This window comes from Cucurbita pepo, chromosome LG08 (assembly GCF_002806865.2).
Source record: "Cucurbita pepo subsp. pepo cultivar mu-cu-16 chromosome LG08, ASM280686v2, whole genome shotgun sequence".
Classification (NCBI taxonomy): Eukaryota; Viridiplantae; Streptophyta; class Magnoliopsida; order Cucurbitales; family Cucurbitaceae; genus Cucurbita; species Cucurbita pepo.
Genome location: NC_036645.1, coordinates 9,242,927 through 9,258,902, shown reverse-complemented (window position 1 = coordinate 9,258,902; position 15,976 = coordinate 9,242,927). Strand labels below are relative to the sequence as shown.

Sequence of the window (15,976 nt, the reverse complement as noted above, 5' to 3'; positions counted from 1 at the left end):
TTTTTTTTTTTTTTTTTTTTTTTACTACAAATATTTCCATTATAATTAATTAATAAGTAGAATAAATATACAAAGCTGACTCAAAATAATTAATTATAATATGTATTTATTTATTTTTTAATTTGTAGTTTGTATTGTAAAAATTAAGGTGACAAGATCCACATGAAAACGGCGTACCAAACGGCGAGCGCGAGGGCGGCGGCGGAATACGTCCAGAACATAATAACCGAGCATTCCTCTTGACCCACGTCGAACAACTGTGTCATGATTCCGATGGACATGGCCGGCGGCAACGTGTACTGAACCATCAGCACGAATTGGTACATGGGGTCCGGCGGAAGAAACCCTAATGCATTGGCAGCTTTCACCACGGCTATTCCGATGGCCGGTAGAGCAATGTATCGGACTATGATCAGCGCTACGATCTCCATCGGTTTCACTCGATACGATCGTAGCCCTCGTGTCAAGTTGGCGCCTAAGATGAGTGTCGTGCTCGGGATTGTTCCGTCACTACACGTATCGTTAACAAAATGGTTATCAAATAGGACTAGTTTTTAACTTCAAGAACAAAAATGAAAGCTTACCCGAGTAGTTTAACCGAGTCTTGGACAACTCGAAACGGAGCACTCTCCCCAACTACGAGATGTCGAAGCCAAGTGACCGCTCCGAAAATGAATCCAATAATCTAATTAAATTAAACCCAATAATTACTTTAATCTCGTAGATTATGATGTTAATTAATTAGGTTAATTATACTTACGGCTCCTAATGTCGGTGGCTCCATCAACTCTTTACTGATTCCGACAAAGATATGTCGTGTTTTAGCCCATATGGTTGCTTTCTCTTCCTTCTCTAATATGGGGACGGCTTGATCTTGGGATTCGATCTGCCAACTCAAAATTACGAGTTTTAAATAATTAAAAACCACCCATCTCGAGATACGATGGCTAGAATGTTTATCTAGGTTAAATATGAATGAACGACATTTATATACATCGTCAAGAAAAACGATATTTTTAAAACACCCACCAAATATTATTACCTCTTTTAGAGATTTGGTTGACGGGAGTGAAGAAGGAACGACGTCATCTTCCCCGAGAAGACGAATAGTCAAATTCGAGGCTTGGTCGGGTACTTTCAACACCTCCTCCGATCCAAATTCTTCGCCTTCTTTAAACTTTAAGGAGGATGTTTTCACAAGGTGGTAACAATAAGTCCAAATGTAAAACCCGCCAAGCTGCAAATTCTCGATGTAGAATCATGAGCCACATTTATCGTTTCGAGTTACGTAAACATAATGAAACATTGTTGTTAGCTTACCGCCATGGAGAAGGAAGCATAAGAGAGGCCACGAGAAGTACAAGCCTCGCGCTCGCCAAAAGGGTTGCCGGGCTCGCCACAAATTGCAGGGATGATGATAAGAAGAAGGTTGCCCAAGTTCCCTATATGTTTAACCGCTTTAATAAAACGCTATAAAATATTTTTATAACAACGTATATAAGCTATAGTTTTATAGCATTTAATAACATGGACTATTACGAAGTACGAAAAACGCTCTAAAAAATCTACGACGGTATTTTTCGTAAGCTATCGTATCCATAACGAAAGAAACTGACCAGTAGCAGCGGAGGCAACGATGAGGCCTTCAAGGTATGGCTTGGGTTTAAGGATTCGAACGATCATCCATCCCAAAACAGCTCCAAAGAAGAAGGTGAAGCCAATATTGAGAGGCATGAACCACCTAATTAAATGATTAATTAGCTTAATCATAGGCAGATAATGATGATTAGAAGGGAAATTAAAGCTTAGCTTACCATGAAATGATGTCTTGAAAGGTGACAGTTTTGGACAAATTTGCAAACATGAGACAAGGAGTGAAGACACTAAACACAATCTACAGACATAAGTAGAGATGATTAGTGACATTAATCATAAGATTAATGCGTAATTCATGGTTAATTACCTTATTAAGTGATGTTCTTGCATGGGGTGGAAGAATGTTGCAACGATCAGTGGATAAGAAAGCTCCCAACAAGCAAATGAGAAGGACTTGGATGTTGGGCATGGAGGCCACCTCCAATAGAGACAACAAACCCATCTTGCTTCAATCCTATTTTGATATCAACTTTAAGCCAAAATATATTTGAAGTGTATGAATGAGTATTGCAAATTGAATGGATCGTAATGTTCGACCCCACCCCTAGTTGCGGATAAGGTGATCATGAACTCGGTTGGGTTGGATCAGGAAACTCGACTGTTAGGGTTGGTCAATTCTCCAACCCTTATATTCGTGGGTTCTTCTTATCCTTAGATTATAGTCTTTCATCGCGAAGATCGAGCGTGAACAGCTCAAGTTCACTATATATTGTTTTTTGTTGGACTTAGGTTTTAAAACACGTCTACTAGGAATATGTTTCCACATCCTTATAAGGAATATATGGTTACTGGGAAGAGATTTTCATACCCTTATAAGGAATGTTTCGTTCCCCTCTCTAACCGATATGGGATCTTACAATCCACCCTCCTTGGGAGCTCATCGTTCTCACTAGCACACCACCCAGTGTCTGGCTCTGATACAATTTGTAAAAACTGAAGTCCACTGTTAACACATATTGTTTTCTTTGGGCTTTTCCTTCTATGTTTCCCTCCCTCAAGGTATGACACACCCTTATAACGAATGTTTTGTTCCCCTCTCTAACCGACGTGGGTTCTTACAAATTTTGACTGGGGGACTCATAATTCATCGTTCTTAGTGCATTTAGACAGTACAAAGATGTATTAGGATTTGAAACAGTATAATTAATGATGTAAGACAGTACAAATTTTGAGAGGAAGATCGTACCTTCCGTGTAGATTGAAGTTATAAATCGACGTTAATTAATCGAAAAATATAGAAATGTAAACCATACATGAATGTGTTCCATGTGACAAGTGGTTTCTAGAAAAGAAAGTGAAAAAGTGCATATCATGTGACTGATGGTCCCATTCATTGATGGTTATTGGCCATACATGTTCTTTTTAGATATTAATGCCAAACCCTACCCTTTTCTTAGATACTTTCATACAAAAATTACAATTTTCAAAGAAATTATAATATAAAACCCAATTGTTATTTTATTCCAAAAAAAATATATAATATCCAAATTTAACCTCTAATTAAACTTTAATGATGTGTAATACATTTATAAACTTTTAAAATCACGCCAATTTTTTTTAAAAAAATTAAAAGATATATAAAATTGAAAATTCACTAAAAAAAATAATATCTTTAATTTTTATTTATTATTTTTTTTGTCAAAAAGTTTGAATAATACACTTAAATAAATAAATAAATAAATAACGCCCTTAAACTAAAAACTTNATTAATCTACGTAGAAATTAATTTTTTTTTTTTTTTTTTTTAATTTTTTAAACTTGTTAAAGGTTTTTTTTTTTTTTTAAAGAAAGAATAAAATTTAGATATATTTTTATTAATGGAAGGTACAATAATTTATTAAACACAATATTTTTAAATTAAAAAATTATTAAATATATATATTTAAAATTAAAAAACAGGTTAATTTAATTTTCTTTCTAAAGGGATAAATAAGAATATAAATATTCAAGTTTGTTTTTTTGGCTAGTTACTCCATTTTAGTCGATATGATGATTTAAAAAAAAATGCAATATTCTAATTAAATTTTAAAGAAGATAATAAATAAATAAATAAATAAACCAATAAAAAAGAAGGTTAAATTAGTGAAGAGATTTGGTTTAAGCTTATGTGTCATTCTGAAGTTATTTATGATTATTATTAATTGTTTATCGTTTGATTTGGTAATTAATTTTCCATTAATTAATTACTTTTATTTTTTATGTTAAATTTGATAGAAGCCATGAACATGCAGGAGGCTGTGGGGTGGGGTGGGGGAGGGAGGAAAGTAGAGAGAAATGAGAAGGCAGCGGCGAACCTGGGTGGTGCACGGCGGCCGGCCGGACGGCGGAGGCGGACAGAGAAATTATAAGGGAAGGAAAAAGTCTCCTGAAACTCGGATCTCCGATCTGAGATTAACTGTGAGAAAGAGTTGGAGACTGAAGTTGTTATTATATGGTGACAATTGACAAGTTATTGCCTTCCCCACTACACGACAAACTGAGGGCCATGCCCAACAAAGGCTTGCCTGTTTAGCTTTTTCATTCCACGACGTTTGGAGAGTCCGTGGGTCGTGGGTCGAAAATTCACGTTTAAATTAGAAATGAATAGAGCGTCGAGATAAGCTTTTCTCCTTTAATTAAATTGAATTAAGATGGTAAATATAATTCCGTCATATCCCACGTTGATTGAGGGAGGAGAGCTAAGCACCCTTTTATCAGGGTGTGAAAATCTTTCTCTAGTAGAAGCGTTTTAAAGCTTTGGGTTTAGGCTTGAGTTATTACAATGGTATTAGAGCTAGGTTTCGGGCTATGTGTTAGCGAGAAAACTGTTTTCTAAAATAGAGTCTAGATAACGACAGCTCATTTTTTTTTTTTATAAAATATTATTGTATTTATTAATATGTTTTACATTAAAAAAAAAAAAAATCATTAAATGGATAAGGTTAGATCAACCTCGTCCATAGCCTTCACAGAGTTGAAAAGGTTATGGGCCCACATAGTAGGGCGAGTACGTGGAATTTTAGTTTTTTGTTCTTGATGACGTGGAAATTTATATTTTCTTAAAAAAGAAAAAAGAAAATTTAGCTATTTAGTGTTAATTAAATTAATAAATTGATAAAATACCATATAAAAAATAAATTTAATTATTTTAATAAAAAAATTATATATAGAAATGAAATTAAAATTTCCCAAAATTTGAAAAACGAATTAAAAAAAGCCTAAATATTCGGTGCTAAATTATAACTTTACCGACAAAACACTAAATAAAAAGACAGCAAAAATCAATTTCTTAAAAGGATTCACTCCACCGAAAAACGAGAAAAATGAAATTAATGATTTTTTTTTAATAATTATTAATTCTTTTTATTAATTGATTATAAAAAATTTGACATACTATATGATATGTCTAGAGTACGCACATAAAATTGAATGTCTTGTCTGGGTAACATGCGATCTATTTTATAATTATTAAAAATCTTTATTTATTTACTTGAGTTCGACAAACCCTACTTATTAAGGATGTCTTATTTTTGAAAAGAAATGAGAGAATAATTGAAGCGCTTATGAACCACAATTATATCGACTTCTAGAAATCCTTTAATAATTGATTTTATTGCCTCGACTACTAATATCATTCTATCATTGTTCGCTTGTATTTATGTTATAATTATTTATCTATTTTAGGTTTTATTTTATTTTAGTATTTATATTTTTTTTTATAAAATTTTAATTTTAATTTTATTAAATGTATATATATATATATATATTTGAAAGTAAAATTTTATTTATTTTTTATTTTTGTAAAAAAAAAAAGTAAATTAAATGAGTTAATAACACTATAATTAAATAACTTTCATTCCAAGTTAAATTTCCTTCAATTAATTTTTAATTATTGCCACGTCATTTCTGAATATGACACGTAATTATTTGATCACATTATTCCTCCCCTCCTTGGGGGGTTTGTATTGAATTATTGTTGGAGATGTTTTTGTCTTTAGAGAACATTATTGGGTATTTGGTGGGGTGCACTGCCTCTCACATCATAATGGTGTACCCATCACGACTCGTTCGATTATTAAGAGGTATAATTTTATCGTAATCAATTAAGTTTATCGAGAAAGATTACAATTTTAAGTCAAGAGATCGATAGTGTGATATTGAATCAACTTATTAATGATGATGTAACAACATACCTAGTATTCAAAATTTGAACGGTACTTAATGACCCCAACATACCCCTACATTTACGTCATTCTCGCTTATAAGAGAGAAGACTATCTATCTCGACTTCGACACCAAATGGTGCTGACATTCTCCTACACCCATCTAACATAGGTCACGTTGATTATTCATCGCTTTTAAAAAGGAATGACTATCCCTACAAACCAATACAGTCTTTTCCAACATGTTTTGTCTTTACTCATATGTNAAAAAAAAAAAAAAAAAAAAACACACAGACACACACTTAACTATGATGTTCTTACGATTGAGTCATCGAAAAGAAATGTGCGTGGCAGAAGATTATACACTCTATCTCTATACGTATATACATACATACATGCATGCATGCATACATTCATACATATACGTGCTATTGAAGATTTGAATTGAATAAATGACTCGAACCAACTGAACCAATTAAACGGATCTCAACTATATTCTTTTAATAATTTATTTTTAATTGTTTTTTAAATTATCATCTCTACCCTTCCCAAAAGGCCCAAAAATATTGAGGCCCATTATATAAGTGAGGCCCATCAATTTTGGGCTATGGTCATCATAGGTTTCAGGCTAATTATAAAAAGTGGCTGGGAGTAGCCCTGATTAACTCCGGGGACTTCTCGTATGGTCGGTCAATCCGTGACACCCGACAACTCCTTCCACCTATAGGGATAGATGAGTAACCACAACTCGTATTCAGTCATGTTACCAATTCTTCACTGAAGTGGAATAATCTTCAAAGTTTAGTGAGCTTATATGTCTCATTGGCTTCTTTCTGATTTTGTAAAGAGTTTTTGAATCTATATATAGCAGTTACTACGAGTAAATACATAGGTTCAATCTTACTCAATATCACCGTGGGGCACACATTTTTAAGTCGAACGGTCTCGAAGCCGACAAGTACAAAAGTTGTCCTTGTCTAAGCACAGGGGATTGGGGTGAGAGAACACATGAGGAACATCCATTGGTCACCCAATTTATTGATGAAAACCAGAAATGGGTTTAGTTTTAAATCACATTTAATTTGATGGGGTGATAATGTAAGATTAAAATATCCATAAAAATGTAACCTTTTTTTAAGATTTAACGTAGATTCTTGAAATGTTTGAACGCTCTCATCATTAATGACCAACAAGGTGGGCTCCACGGTTCAGTGAAGTGCTTCTTTTCTCTCCAATAATGTCGCAGTAGCAGCTTGGTTTTACTTTACCAAATTAATTCTCCATTTTTCTGCCATTTTAGCTCTTTGCTGCTTAGGTTTCTGCTGTTTTGATGGCTGTTTCTTGTCTCTGTTTTTGTCTTCTGTTTGGGGGCGCCGCTGTCGTTACTGCTGCAGGCGGTGGAAGCGGCGGCGGTTCCAGGCAGCTCGATAACACACCCACATGGGCTGTTGCTGGGGTTTGCTTCTTTTTCATTGTTATTTCCATTGTATTGGAGAAAGTTCTTCACAAAGTTGGAACGGTAATTAGTTTTTGATTGATTTCTCTTCTTTTTGTTGCTTCTGTTCTTCTTGTTCTTGTGTATTCTCATTTGGGTGTTGTTTCTCAAAGCATCTGTTCATTCACTTATCCTTAAAATTTTCAAATCACTATGAATATGTTTGTCTTTAAGATAAGATTTCGGAAATGAATCAACTTTCCCGAGGATTGTTGGGAGGGAGTCCCAATTGGCTAAGAACCTCAAAGCAGAGCCAAATAGACAATATCATACCATTGTAGAGAGTCGTGATTCCTAACATGATATCAGAGTCGTGCCTTTAACTTAGACATGTCAATAGAATCCTCAAGTATCGAACAAAGAAGTGCTAGCCTCGAAAGTATAGTCAAAAGTGACTCATGTGTCGAACAAAGGGTGTACTTTGTTTGAGGACTCCAGAGAAGGAATCGAGCCTCGATTAAGGGGAGGTTGTTTGAGGGCCTCAGGGGAGTTTCTATAGTGTACTTTGTTCGAGGGGAGGACTGTTGAGGATTTTTGGGAGGGAGTCCCACATGGTTTATAAGTAAGGAATACGTCTCCATTGGTATGAGGCCTTTTGGGGAAGCCCAAAGCAAAGCCACGAGAGCTTATGCTCAAAGTAGACAATATCATACCATTGTAGAGAGTCGTGATTCCTAACATGGTATCGGAACATGCCCTTAACTTAGATATGTCAATAGAATCCTCAAGTGCCGAACAAAAAAGTGCTAGCCTCGAAGGTTTAGTCAAAAGTGACTCAAGTGTCGAACAAGGGGTATACTTTGTTTGAGAACTCTAAATAAGGAGTCAAACCTCGATTAAGGGAAGGCTGTTCGAGGGCTCCATAAGCCTCAGGGGAGGCTTTATAGTGTACTTTGTTTGTTTTAGGGGAGGATGATTGAGGATGGTTGGGAGGGAGTCCCACATGGGTTTATAAGTAAGAAATACATCTCCATTGGTATGAGGTCTTTTGGCGAAGCCAAAAACAAAGTCACGAGAGCTTATGTTCAAAGTGGACAATATCATACCATTGTGGAGAGTCGTGATTCCTAACATGGTATTAGAGTCATGCCCTTAACTTAGACATGTCAATAGAATCCTGAAGTGTTGAACAAAAAAGTGTTAGCCTCGAAGGTGTAGTCAAAAGTGACTCAAGTGTCGAACAAATGGTGTACTTTGTTCGAAGACTCTAGAGAAGGAGTCGAGCCTCGATTAAGGGGAGGCTGTTCGAGGGCTCCATAGGCTTCAGGGGAGGCTCTATAGTGTACTTTGTTCGAGGGGAGTCCACATGGGTTTATAAGTAATTAATAGATCTCCATTGGTACGAGGCCTTTTAGGGAAGCCTAAAACAAAGCCACGAGAGTTTATGTTCAAAGTGGACAATATCATACCATTGTGGAGAGTCGTGATTCCTAACCTGAACGATATCGGTGTATTTTTCTACAAATTTTCATAGCCCAAATCTACTCATTGACTTGTTCTTGTTCTCTTAGTGGTTGACAGAAAAGCACAAGAGTTCTCTGTTGGAAGCTCTGGAGAAGGTTAAGGCTGGTAATAAAATACTCATACACACCACATTGTATCAAAACTTTGAGTATGAGAAAGAAAAAAAAAGATGAACATTCCACAAACTTTGTGCAGAGCTGATGATTTTGGGATTCATTTCCCTGCTTCTAACCTTTGCACAAGGATTTATAGTCAAAATCTGCATTCCTCCAGCCATTGCCAATACCATGTTGCCTTGCCCACTTGAAAAGAAAGATGCCTCATCGTCTGAAAATAGCGACGAGGAACATCACCGGAGGCTTCAATGGCTAATCCGAAGATCGTTGGCTGGAGGCCACAATGTCGCCCCGTGTAAGGATGTAAGAGCCTGTCCCATGAATCTTATCATTGGTTTGATAAACTTGATTGTGTTGATAAACTATGTTCATTCTTCCTCATAGGGTAAGGTGTCTCTTATATCTATTGATGGATTGCATCAGTTGCATATTCTCATATTCTTCCTAGCTGTGTTTCATGTGGTCTTTAGTGTTACCACAATGACACTTGGAAGGGTAAAGGTAAGGGATGTTTTCTTCTTTGTTTGTATGATTTTGATGTTCTTTTTAAGTCTTTCATAGAACGTATTAATTCAATTCTTGTGTGAGATCCCACGTTAGTTGGAGAGGAGAACGAAACATTCCTTATAAGGGTGTGAAAACCTCTCCTTTGTATGGCTTGGACTGTGGGCTTAGGCTGTTATAAATGGTATAAGAGCTAGACGCCGGGTGGTGTGCCACCAATGACGCTGGCCTCCAAGGAGGTGGATTGTGAGATCCTACATTGGTTAGAGAGGAGAACGAAACATTTCTTACAAGGGTGTGAAAACCTCTCCCTAGTAGATGAGTTTTAAAACCTTGAGAGAAACCCAAAAGTGGAAACCCAAAGATGACAAATGAAGCATTTCTTACAAGGGTGTGGAAACCTCTCCCTATTAGACACGTTTTAAAACCTTGAGGGGAAACCCAGAAGGGAAAACCCAAATATGACAAACGAAGCATTCCTTATAAGGGTGTGGAAACCTCTCCCTAGTAGACGCGTTTTAAAACCTTAAGAGGAAGCCTAGAAGGGAAAACCCAAAGATGATCGGCTAATGGTGGGATTGGGCTATTATAAATGGTACCCAAGTCAAACACCGAGCGGTGCACCAGTGAGGATTCTGGGCCCCCAAGGGGGGTTGATTGTGATATCCTACATTGGTTAGAGAGGAGAACGAAACATTCCTTATAAGGGTGAGAAAACCTCTTCCTAGTAGACACGTTTTAAAACCTTGAGGGGAAACCCAGAAGGGAAAACCCAAATATGACAAACGAAGCATTCCTTATAAGGGTGTGGAAATCTCTCCCTAGTATACGTGTTTTAAAACCTTGAGAGGAAGCCCAAAAGGGAAAACCCAAAGATGTCAATATCTGCTAACGGTGGGATTGGGCTGTTAAAAATGGTAGCAAAGCTAGACACCGAGCAGTGCACCAGTGAGGATGCTGGCCCCCAAGAGGGGTGGATTGTGAGATCCTACATTGATTATTGAGGAGAACGAAGCATTCCTTATAAGGGTGTGGAAACCTCTTCCTAGTAGACACGTTTTGAAACCTTGAGGGGAAGCCCATAAGGGAAAAGATGAGCTTACGTGAATTTTTATAGTATGATTCAACTCAACGTCTTGTCGTGGTCTGACTTGAGTCGTATAAAGTAAAACCAATGTATGAGCCATGACCTAAAGTAAAGCAGGAAAAGAGAGGAAAAATTTCCTTAGTTATGTCATGTAACCAAGTCTTGAGATCATTGCCTAGTGAATTTTGCACCTACGTCGTCATCGCTTCGTTACGAACGGAACTATTTCTACTCAGATCCGAGGCTGGAAGGAGTGGGAGAAGGAAACTTCGACTCATAACTACGAGTTCTTCAATGGTCTGTCATTTTGTTCTTTCATCAAACAACACTTAGCATAGAGAGTTTGTAGTTTCACATGAATTGGTTCTTCTTCTATGCACAGATCCTGCAAGATTTAGGCTCACTCATGAGACATCTTTTGTGAAAGCACACACCAGCTTTTGGACACGCCTTCCTGTCTTCTTCTATATTGTAAGAGAAAGTTTCTCAATACCCTTTCGAGTATCCATCGATATTGAAATGACTCGGGTTTGATTATATGTTGCAGGGCTGCTTCTTCAGGCAATTTTATGGCTCGGTTAGTAAGGCCGATTACTTAACGCTCCGCAATGGATTCATAACAGTGAGTTATCCATTGCTAAACTCTAAACTGATCACAGCTTCGAGTTTCGAAACGTAATACAATACTCTTGTAGGTTCATTTAGCACCCGGAAGTAAATTTGACTTCCAAAGATATATCAAAAGGTCATTAGAAGACGACTTCAAGGTAGTCGTCGGTGTGAGGTAATAGTTCGATATCGTTTTAACTACGAACAAACTATCGTTTAGTTCTTACGAGCTGGTCTTTTGGTGGCAGTCCTGTTCTGTGGTTGTCATTTGTGATCTTCCTGCTTCTTAATGTAGCTGGTATGATAACTTCACTTAATCTAATGATTTTGACTTAACAATTAGCTCAAAAAACTCGATTAGGACGAAAACCGTTTCGTTTTCAGGGTGGCGGACGATGTTTTGGGCGTCGTTTATTCCTTTGATCGTAAGAAAAAATCTCTATCTTTCAAGGGAAATTCATCAGATTAGCTTGTTAGTGTTATTATATGATGGTGGCTGTTTGAACCTCACATAGATAATCTTAGCTGTTGGATCAAAACTTCAAGCCATTTTGACTAGGATGGCTCTTGAAATCTCGGAGAAACATGCCGTGGTCCAGGGAATTCCGCTCGTGCAAGGGTCCGATAAGTACTTTTGGTTCGGTCGACCTCAACTCATTCTTCATCTCATGCATTTTGCTTTGTTTCAGGTAACCAAAACCTCCCATCATATGCTGCTTTATTTTAGTGTTGATCTGATTATCAGCTCATTTGGTTTATGCAGAATGCATTCCAGATCACCTTTAACTTGTCTATACTGGTATTCTTCTCGACGTTATATCGATTTCTTTCCGTTCTCCGATCAAGAACAATGTTTTATTTACGGTTCGGGAACTTTAAGAAGGTTCATGTGAGATCCCACATCGGTTGGAGAGAAGAACGAAACATTCTTAATGAGGGTGTGGAAACCTCACCCTAGCAGACGTCTTTTAAAACCTTAAGGGAAGGCCTAGAAGGGAAAACCCAAAGAGGATAATATCTGCTAGCGGTGAGCTTGGGCTGTTACAAATGGTATCAGGGTCAAACACCAAGCGGTGTGCCAGCGAGGACGTTGGCCCCAAAAGGGGGTGGATTGTGAGATCCCACATCGATTGGAGTGAGGAACGAGTGCCAGCGAGGACGCTGGGCCTCGAAGAGGGGTGGATTGTGAGATCCCACATTGGTTGGAGAGGAAAATGGAAACCTCTCCCTAGCAGACGCGTTTTAAAACCTTAAGGGGAAACCCGAAAGGGAAAGCCCAAAGAGGACAATATCTGCTAGTGGTGAGCTTCGGCTATTACAATTTTTCTTGTAAGCTACAATCGACGATATAGTTGTTGTGTGCAGCATTCTTTCGGGTCGAATTCTTGCTTCTCTGACGGTCCCGTCCTTACCATTGTAAAAGTTTGTATAGGGTAAGTAAGCCTTTCTTCCCTTCTAATGATATGAATGCTTGAGCTTTTTGATCACAAGGCTTTCATCTGCTTATGGTTTTGTAGGGTCATAACATTGTTTCTCTGCAGCTACGTTACGCTTCCGATATACGCCCTTGTAACTCAGGTATTTACGTATCTCGACTTTATCCGTTCTTTCTGCCTCGTGCCCGCGAAACGTATTGTTGTGAGGCTGAAGGGTCGGTCGTATGATGGATGTTTATGAATTGCAGATGGGGTCGGGCATGAAAACGTCCATTTTCGACGAACAGACATCAAAGGCGCTCAAGAAATGGCATGAAAAAGCCAAGAAGAAGCGGGTTCTACGAAGCTCAGCAACTAGAACACTTGGACGTAGTTCTAATGCTTCGCCTTTGAGCTCCTTTGGACGCTCATTGCGACGGTTTAAAACCACGGGACACTCCATACGTGTGCCTGCGTACGATGACCTTGAGTCGTCTGATTACGAGGGCGATTCACCAGCAACGGCTATGCAAGTATCGAGTATTGAATCGAGTAACGTCGGTGTGGATGGAGATGAAATACACGAAATTGGTGAAAGGGAACAACCGGAGAGTATAGAGCAAACTAAAGAAGAAGGAGATGAGTTCTCGTTTATAAAGCCTGCACCAGTGAAATGAATAAGCTTGGTGGCTATAGGTGAAAGCTTGTACATGTATTAAGATTTTGTTTGCACATATCATATAGTTTTCATTTGGGTCTCCGAAGAATATGAATCATCATACACTAAAGTTTTAAGGGTCGAGATTTATTATGTTCGGCATAGATATTCAATTAGGTCTTGGTCATTCACGTGAATAGAGAGAATAGCGAGTGCAGATTCACGGGTTGGGGTGCAATGGATGCGTCCGAACAAGCAAAGATGGCTGATGTGTCTTGAGACATGGGACGACATCACGATGCATGAGTTGTGTTGATGGGAACCGAGATGGCAATGAGATGCGACGTTGCACACTCACGACAAGCCTTAAGGAAAACTCAAGCCCCATATTCATTTTCCGCCCAGTTTTGTGCTTTCGTCCACTGTGCCAAATCTAAGCTTGTTTGGCCATACATGTTGTTCGTGCGTGCATGTTTGTGTGCGACACAACAACGTCGATCTCATTGTCATCTCGGGACAGATGGGCCATCTTGGCTTGCTCGGACCTATTGGGAATTGACCCATGTGCCGATTATCTCATTAGGACATCCCGAACATCCATCCATCCGAGTTCATTAAGAGATAGAAGAAGAATCTAACCGAGCTTAAAGGATAACTATGAGTAACAAATAACCAAACTATGGAGTGGCCCACCTCCCAAGTTGTCCTCTTCTCCCCTCTTCCCCTTTTAACAACAAAGTTCTCAAGATTTTTCCTTTTCCATAGATTTCTCTTCTTTTTCTCTGTTCAAATCCGTGTCATGACTCGTTATTTCCAAGCTTTGGCGGGGAATACTTCCTCGGCGACGGCGACAGCGACGGCGCCGCCCCCAGAGGCGGTGGCTATAGAGTCGGACTTCGTGGTGATTCTGGCGGCGCTACTGTGTGCTCTAATTTGTATGGTGGGGCTGATAGCGGTGGCTCGATGCGCGTGGCTCCGGCGTGGCAGTAACAGTGGCGGTGCAGGAAATCAGGCGTCAGCGAACAGGGGATTGAAGAAGAAAATCCTTCAATCCCTACCGAAATTCACGTACAGAGCATCGGGGTCAGGCGGAGAAGGGAAATTCGCGGCGGAATGTGCGATCTGCCTGGCGGAGTTCCTAGACGGAGAGGAGATCCGACAACTGCCGCAGTGTGGCCATTGCTTCCACGTCAGCTGTGTAGACACGTGGCTGAGCTCCCACTCGTCCTGCCCCTCTTGCCGCCAGATTCTGGTAGTGGCCAGATGCCAGAAGTGCGGCGAGTTCCCGGCCGTCGTCCACGGCGGCGATCACAACAACGAGGAGGAGCAAAAGAGGAGGGAAGATAACAATGGTAACAACAGGGGTTTGGGATTTTTGCCTTGACTTTTAGTCAACGCCATACCCTTCTAATTATTGCTCACTTCTCTTTTCCCCAATTCACTCAAAATATATATACATCTCCAGATTACATGAACATCGTCACGAAATTTTTAAACTTCGAGAAACGATCATGAACGTAGCTCAACTAGTCTAGCTTAAGGTATTATACTCTTGAGCGTTCAAATACTTTAGTCTAAATATCGTTGAACTAAGAAATAAATGGTCTTATACTCTCGAGCTAAAAATTAGTGATTCCAAATATTCTACCCTAAAAAAAACGAAACTGAACTCTCGAGCTAACAATCAGTAATTTCAAATATTCATCCTTATTTTTTTTTTTGTTGAACTAGGAAAAAAAAAAAACGAGATTGTACTCAAGTTAACAATCAGTGATTTTATATATTTTACCTTATATTTGAATAAAAAAAATGGGTATTATATTTTCGAGCTAACGATTAGTGTTTCTAAATAGTTCAAAAAATTATACCGTACTCTCGAGCTAAAGATTAAGAGAACTCTTCCCTTTTATCTCCTTTATTTATATATATATATATATATAAATAAAGGTTAGATTCTCGATACACGAAAAAATAATAAATAAAAAATTAAAAGTTGGGTATGAACGATGATTCTATTCTCTTATTTACTTTAATACTTTGAACATTTTGATTCTCGTACTTATATTTTCTTTATTTTAGTCTATTTTTAAAATATATAATTTATTTAAAAATTTATGTTGGAAAATAAAATAATATATTTTTTTTTATATTTATATTGTCATAGTTTGTATATAAAGTAAATTAAAATAATTGAAAAATGGGTAAATATTTAGAGTTTTGAGTGATTGATTATTAATTATTTATTTATGTGGGGAGAGAAAATAAAGCATCTTTGGATTATAGTTTTAATTAATTATTAAGCAAAATAGATATTAGTCTTGTCACCCTTCAAACCTCTATTTATACTTCATTTATTCCTCCCTGTAATTATGCAATCCTCTTTTTTTATTCGAAACAATTCTACTTTGTAGCTTAGACTCTTTTGATACGATAGTTGAGGCAAGAATCCGATCTAGCTAAGTCCGTACAATTTTCCGAGTGTAGCACCTTATTACATAAGCTCTGATGCTTCGATGACAAAGTTCAGTAGGGTTTAAGAGAAATGTAGTAAGTAGTTAGGGCTTTTTGTGTGAGTATGCCTCTGAGGTGTATTTGTAGTGCATCAGGCTGAGACCATTGTGGTCGATCTGACTAACTGATGATAGTAGAAATGTATTTTTATTGAACTAGGTTGAGACTGTTTTAGTCGATCTGACTTAGGCTGATGATAGCAGAAGTGTATTTGTATTGGACTAGATTATGACCGGTTTGGTCAATTTGACTCAGGTTGATGATAGCACGTAAAATGTATTAAATTAGTGTATTTGAGAAGAATTGAGATAAAAATGAA

The 15,976-nt window shown here is 37.8% G+C and overlaps 3 protein-coding genes across 5 annotated transcripts; 2 read left to right on the top strand and 1 right to left on the bottom strand.

The window, feature by feature from the left end:
* Positions 1–80: 80 nt before the first annotated feature.
* Positions 81–4,057, bottom strand: LOC111799788 (protein PIN-LIKES 7-like). The gene is made up of 9 exons (XM_023683266.1): positions 3,951–4,057; positions 1,964–2,110; positions 1,815–1,894; positions 1,617–1,741; positions 1,321–1,442; positions 1,043–1,237; positions 761–886; positions 585–685; positions 81–510 (listed from the first exon to the last, which is right to left on the bottom strand). The coding sequence occupies exons 2-9, from the start codon at positions 2,096–2,098 to the stop codon at positions 144–146; spliced, it is 1,251 nt and encodes a 416-aa protein (XP_023539034.1). The 5' UTR covers positions 2,099–2,110; positions 3,951–4,057; the 3' UTR covers positions 81–143.
* A 2,928-nt stretch (positions 4,058–6,985) lies between these two features.
* On the top strand, positions 6,986–13,290 carry LOC111799927 (MLO-like protein 8). 3 transcript variants are annotated; one of them, XM_023683455.1, is made up of 15 exons: positions 6,986–7,317; positions 8,805–8,862; positions 8,953–9,176; positions 9,258–9,374; positions 10,701–10,761; positions 10,847–10,935; positions 11,012–11,086; positions 11,160–11,248; positions 11,322–11,371; positions 11,458–11,498; positions 11,589–11,762; positions 11,837–11,872; positions 12,439–12,506; positions 12,615–12,651; positions 12,758–13,290. In XM_023683455.1, the coding sequence occupies exons 1-15, from the start codon at positions 7,129–7,131 to the stop codon at positions 13,163–13,165; spliced, it is 1,716 nt and encodes a 571-aa protein (XP_023539223.1). In that variant the 5' UTR covers positions 6,986–7,128; the 3' UTR covers positions 13,166–13,290. The 3 variants fall into 3 exon arrangements, with proteins under 3 accessions (XP_023539223.1, XP_023539220.1, XP_023539222.1); XM_023683452.1 differs by having other exon boundaries at positions 6,987–7,317; positions 12,591–12,651; XM_023683454.1 differs by lacking the exon at positions 11,322–11,371 and having other exon boundaries at positions 6,987–7,317; positions 11,417–11,498; positions 12,591–12,651.
* Positions 13,291–13,397: 107 nt separating this feature from the next.
* LOC111799929 (RING-H2 finger protein ATL8) lies at positions 13,398–14,621 on the top strand. Its single transcript, XM_023683457.1, has one exon. The coding sequence runs from the start codon at positions 13,826–13,828 to the stop codon at positions 14,528–14,530; it is 705 nt and encodes a 234-aa protein (XP_023539225.1). The 5' UTR covers positions 13,398–13,825; the 3' UTR covers positions 14,531–14,621.
* The last annotated feature ends 1,355 nt before the right edge of the window (positions 14,622–15,976 follow it).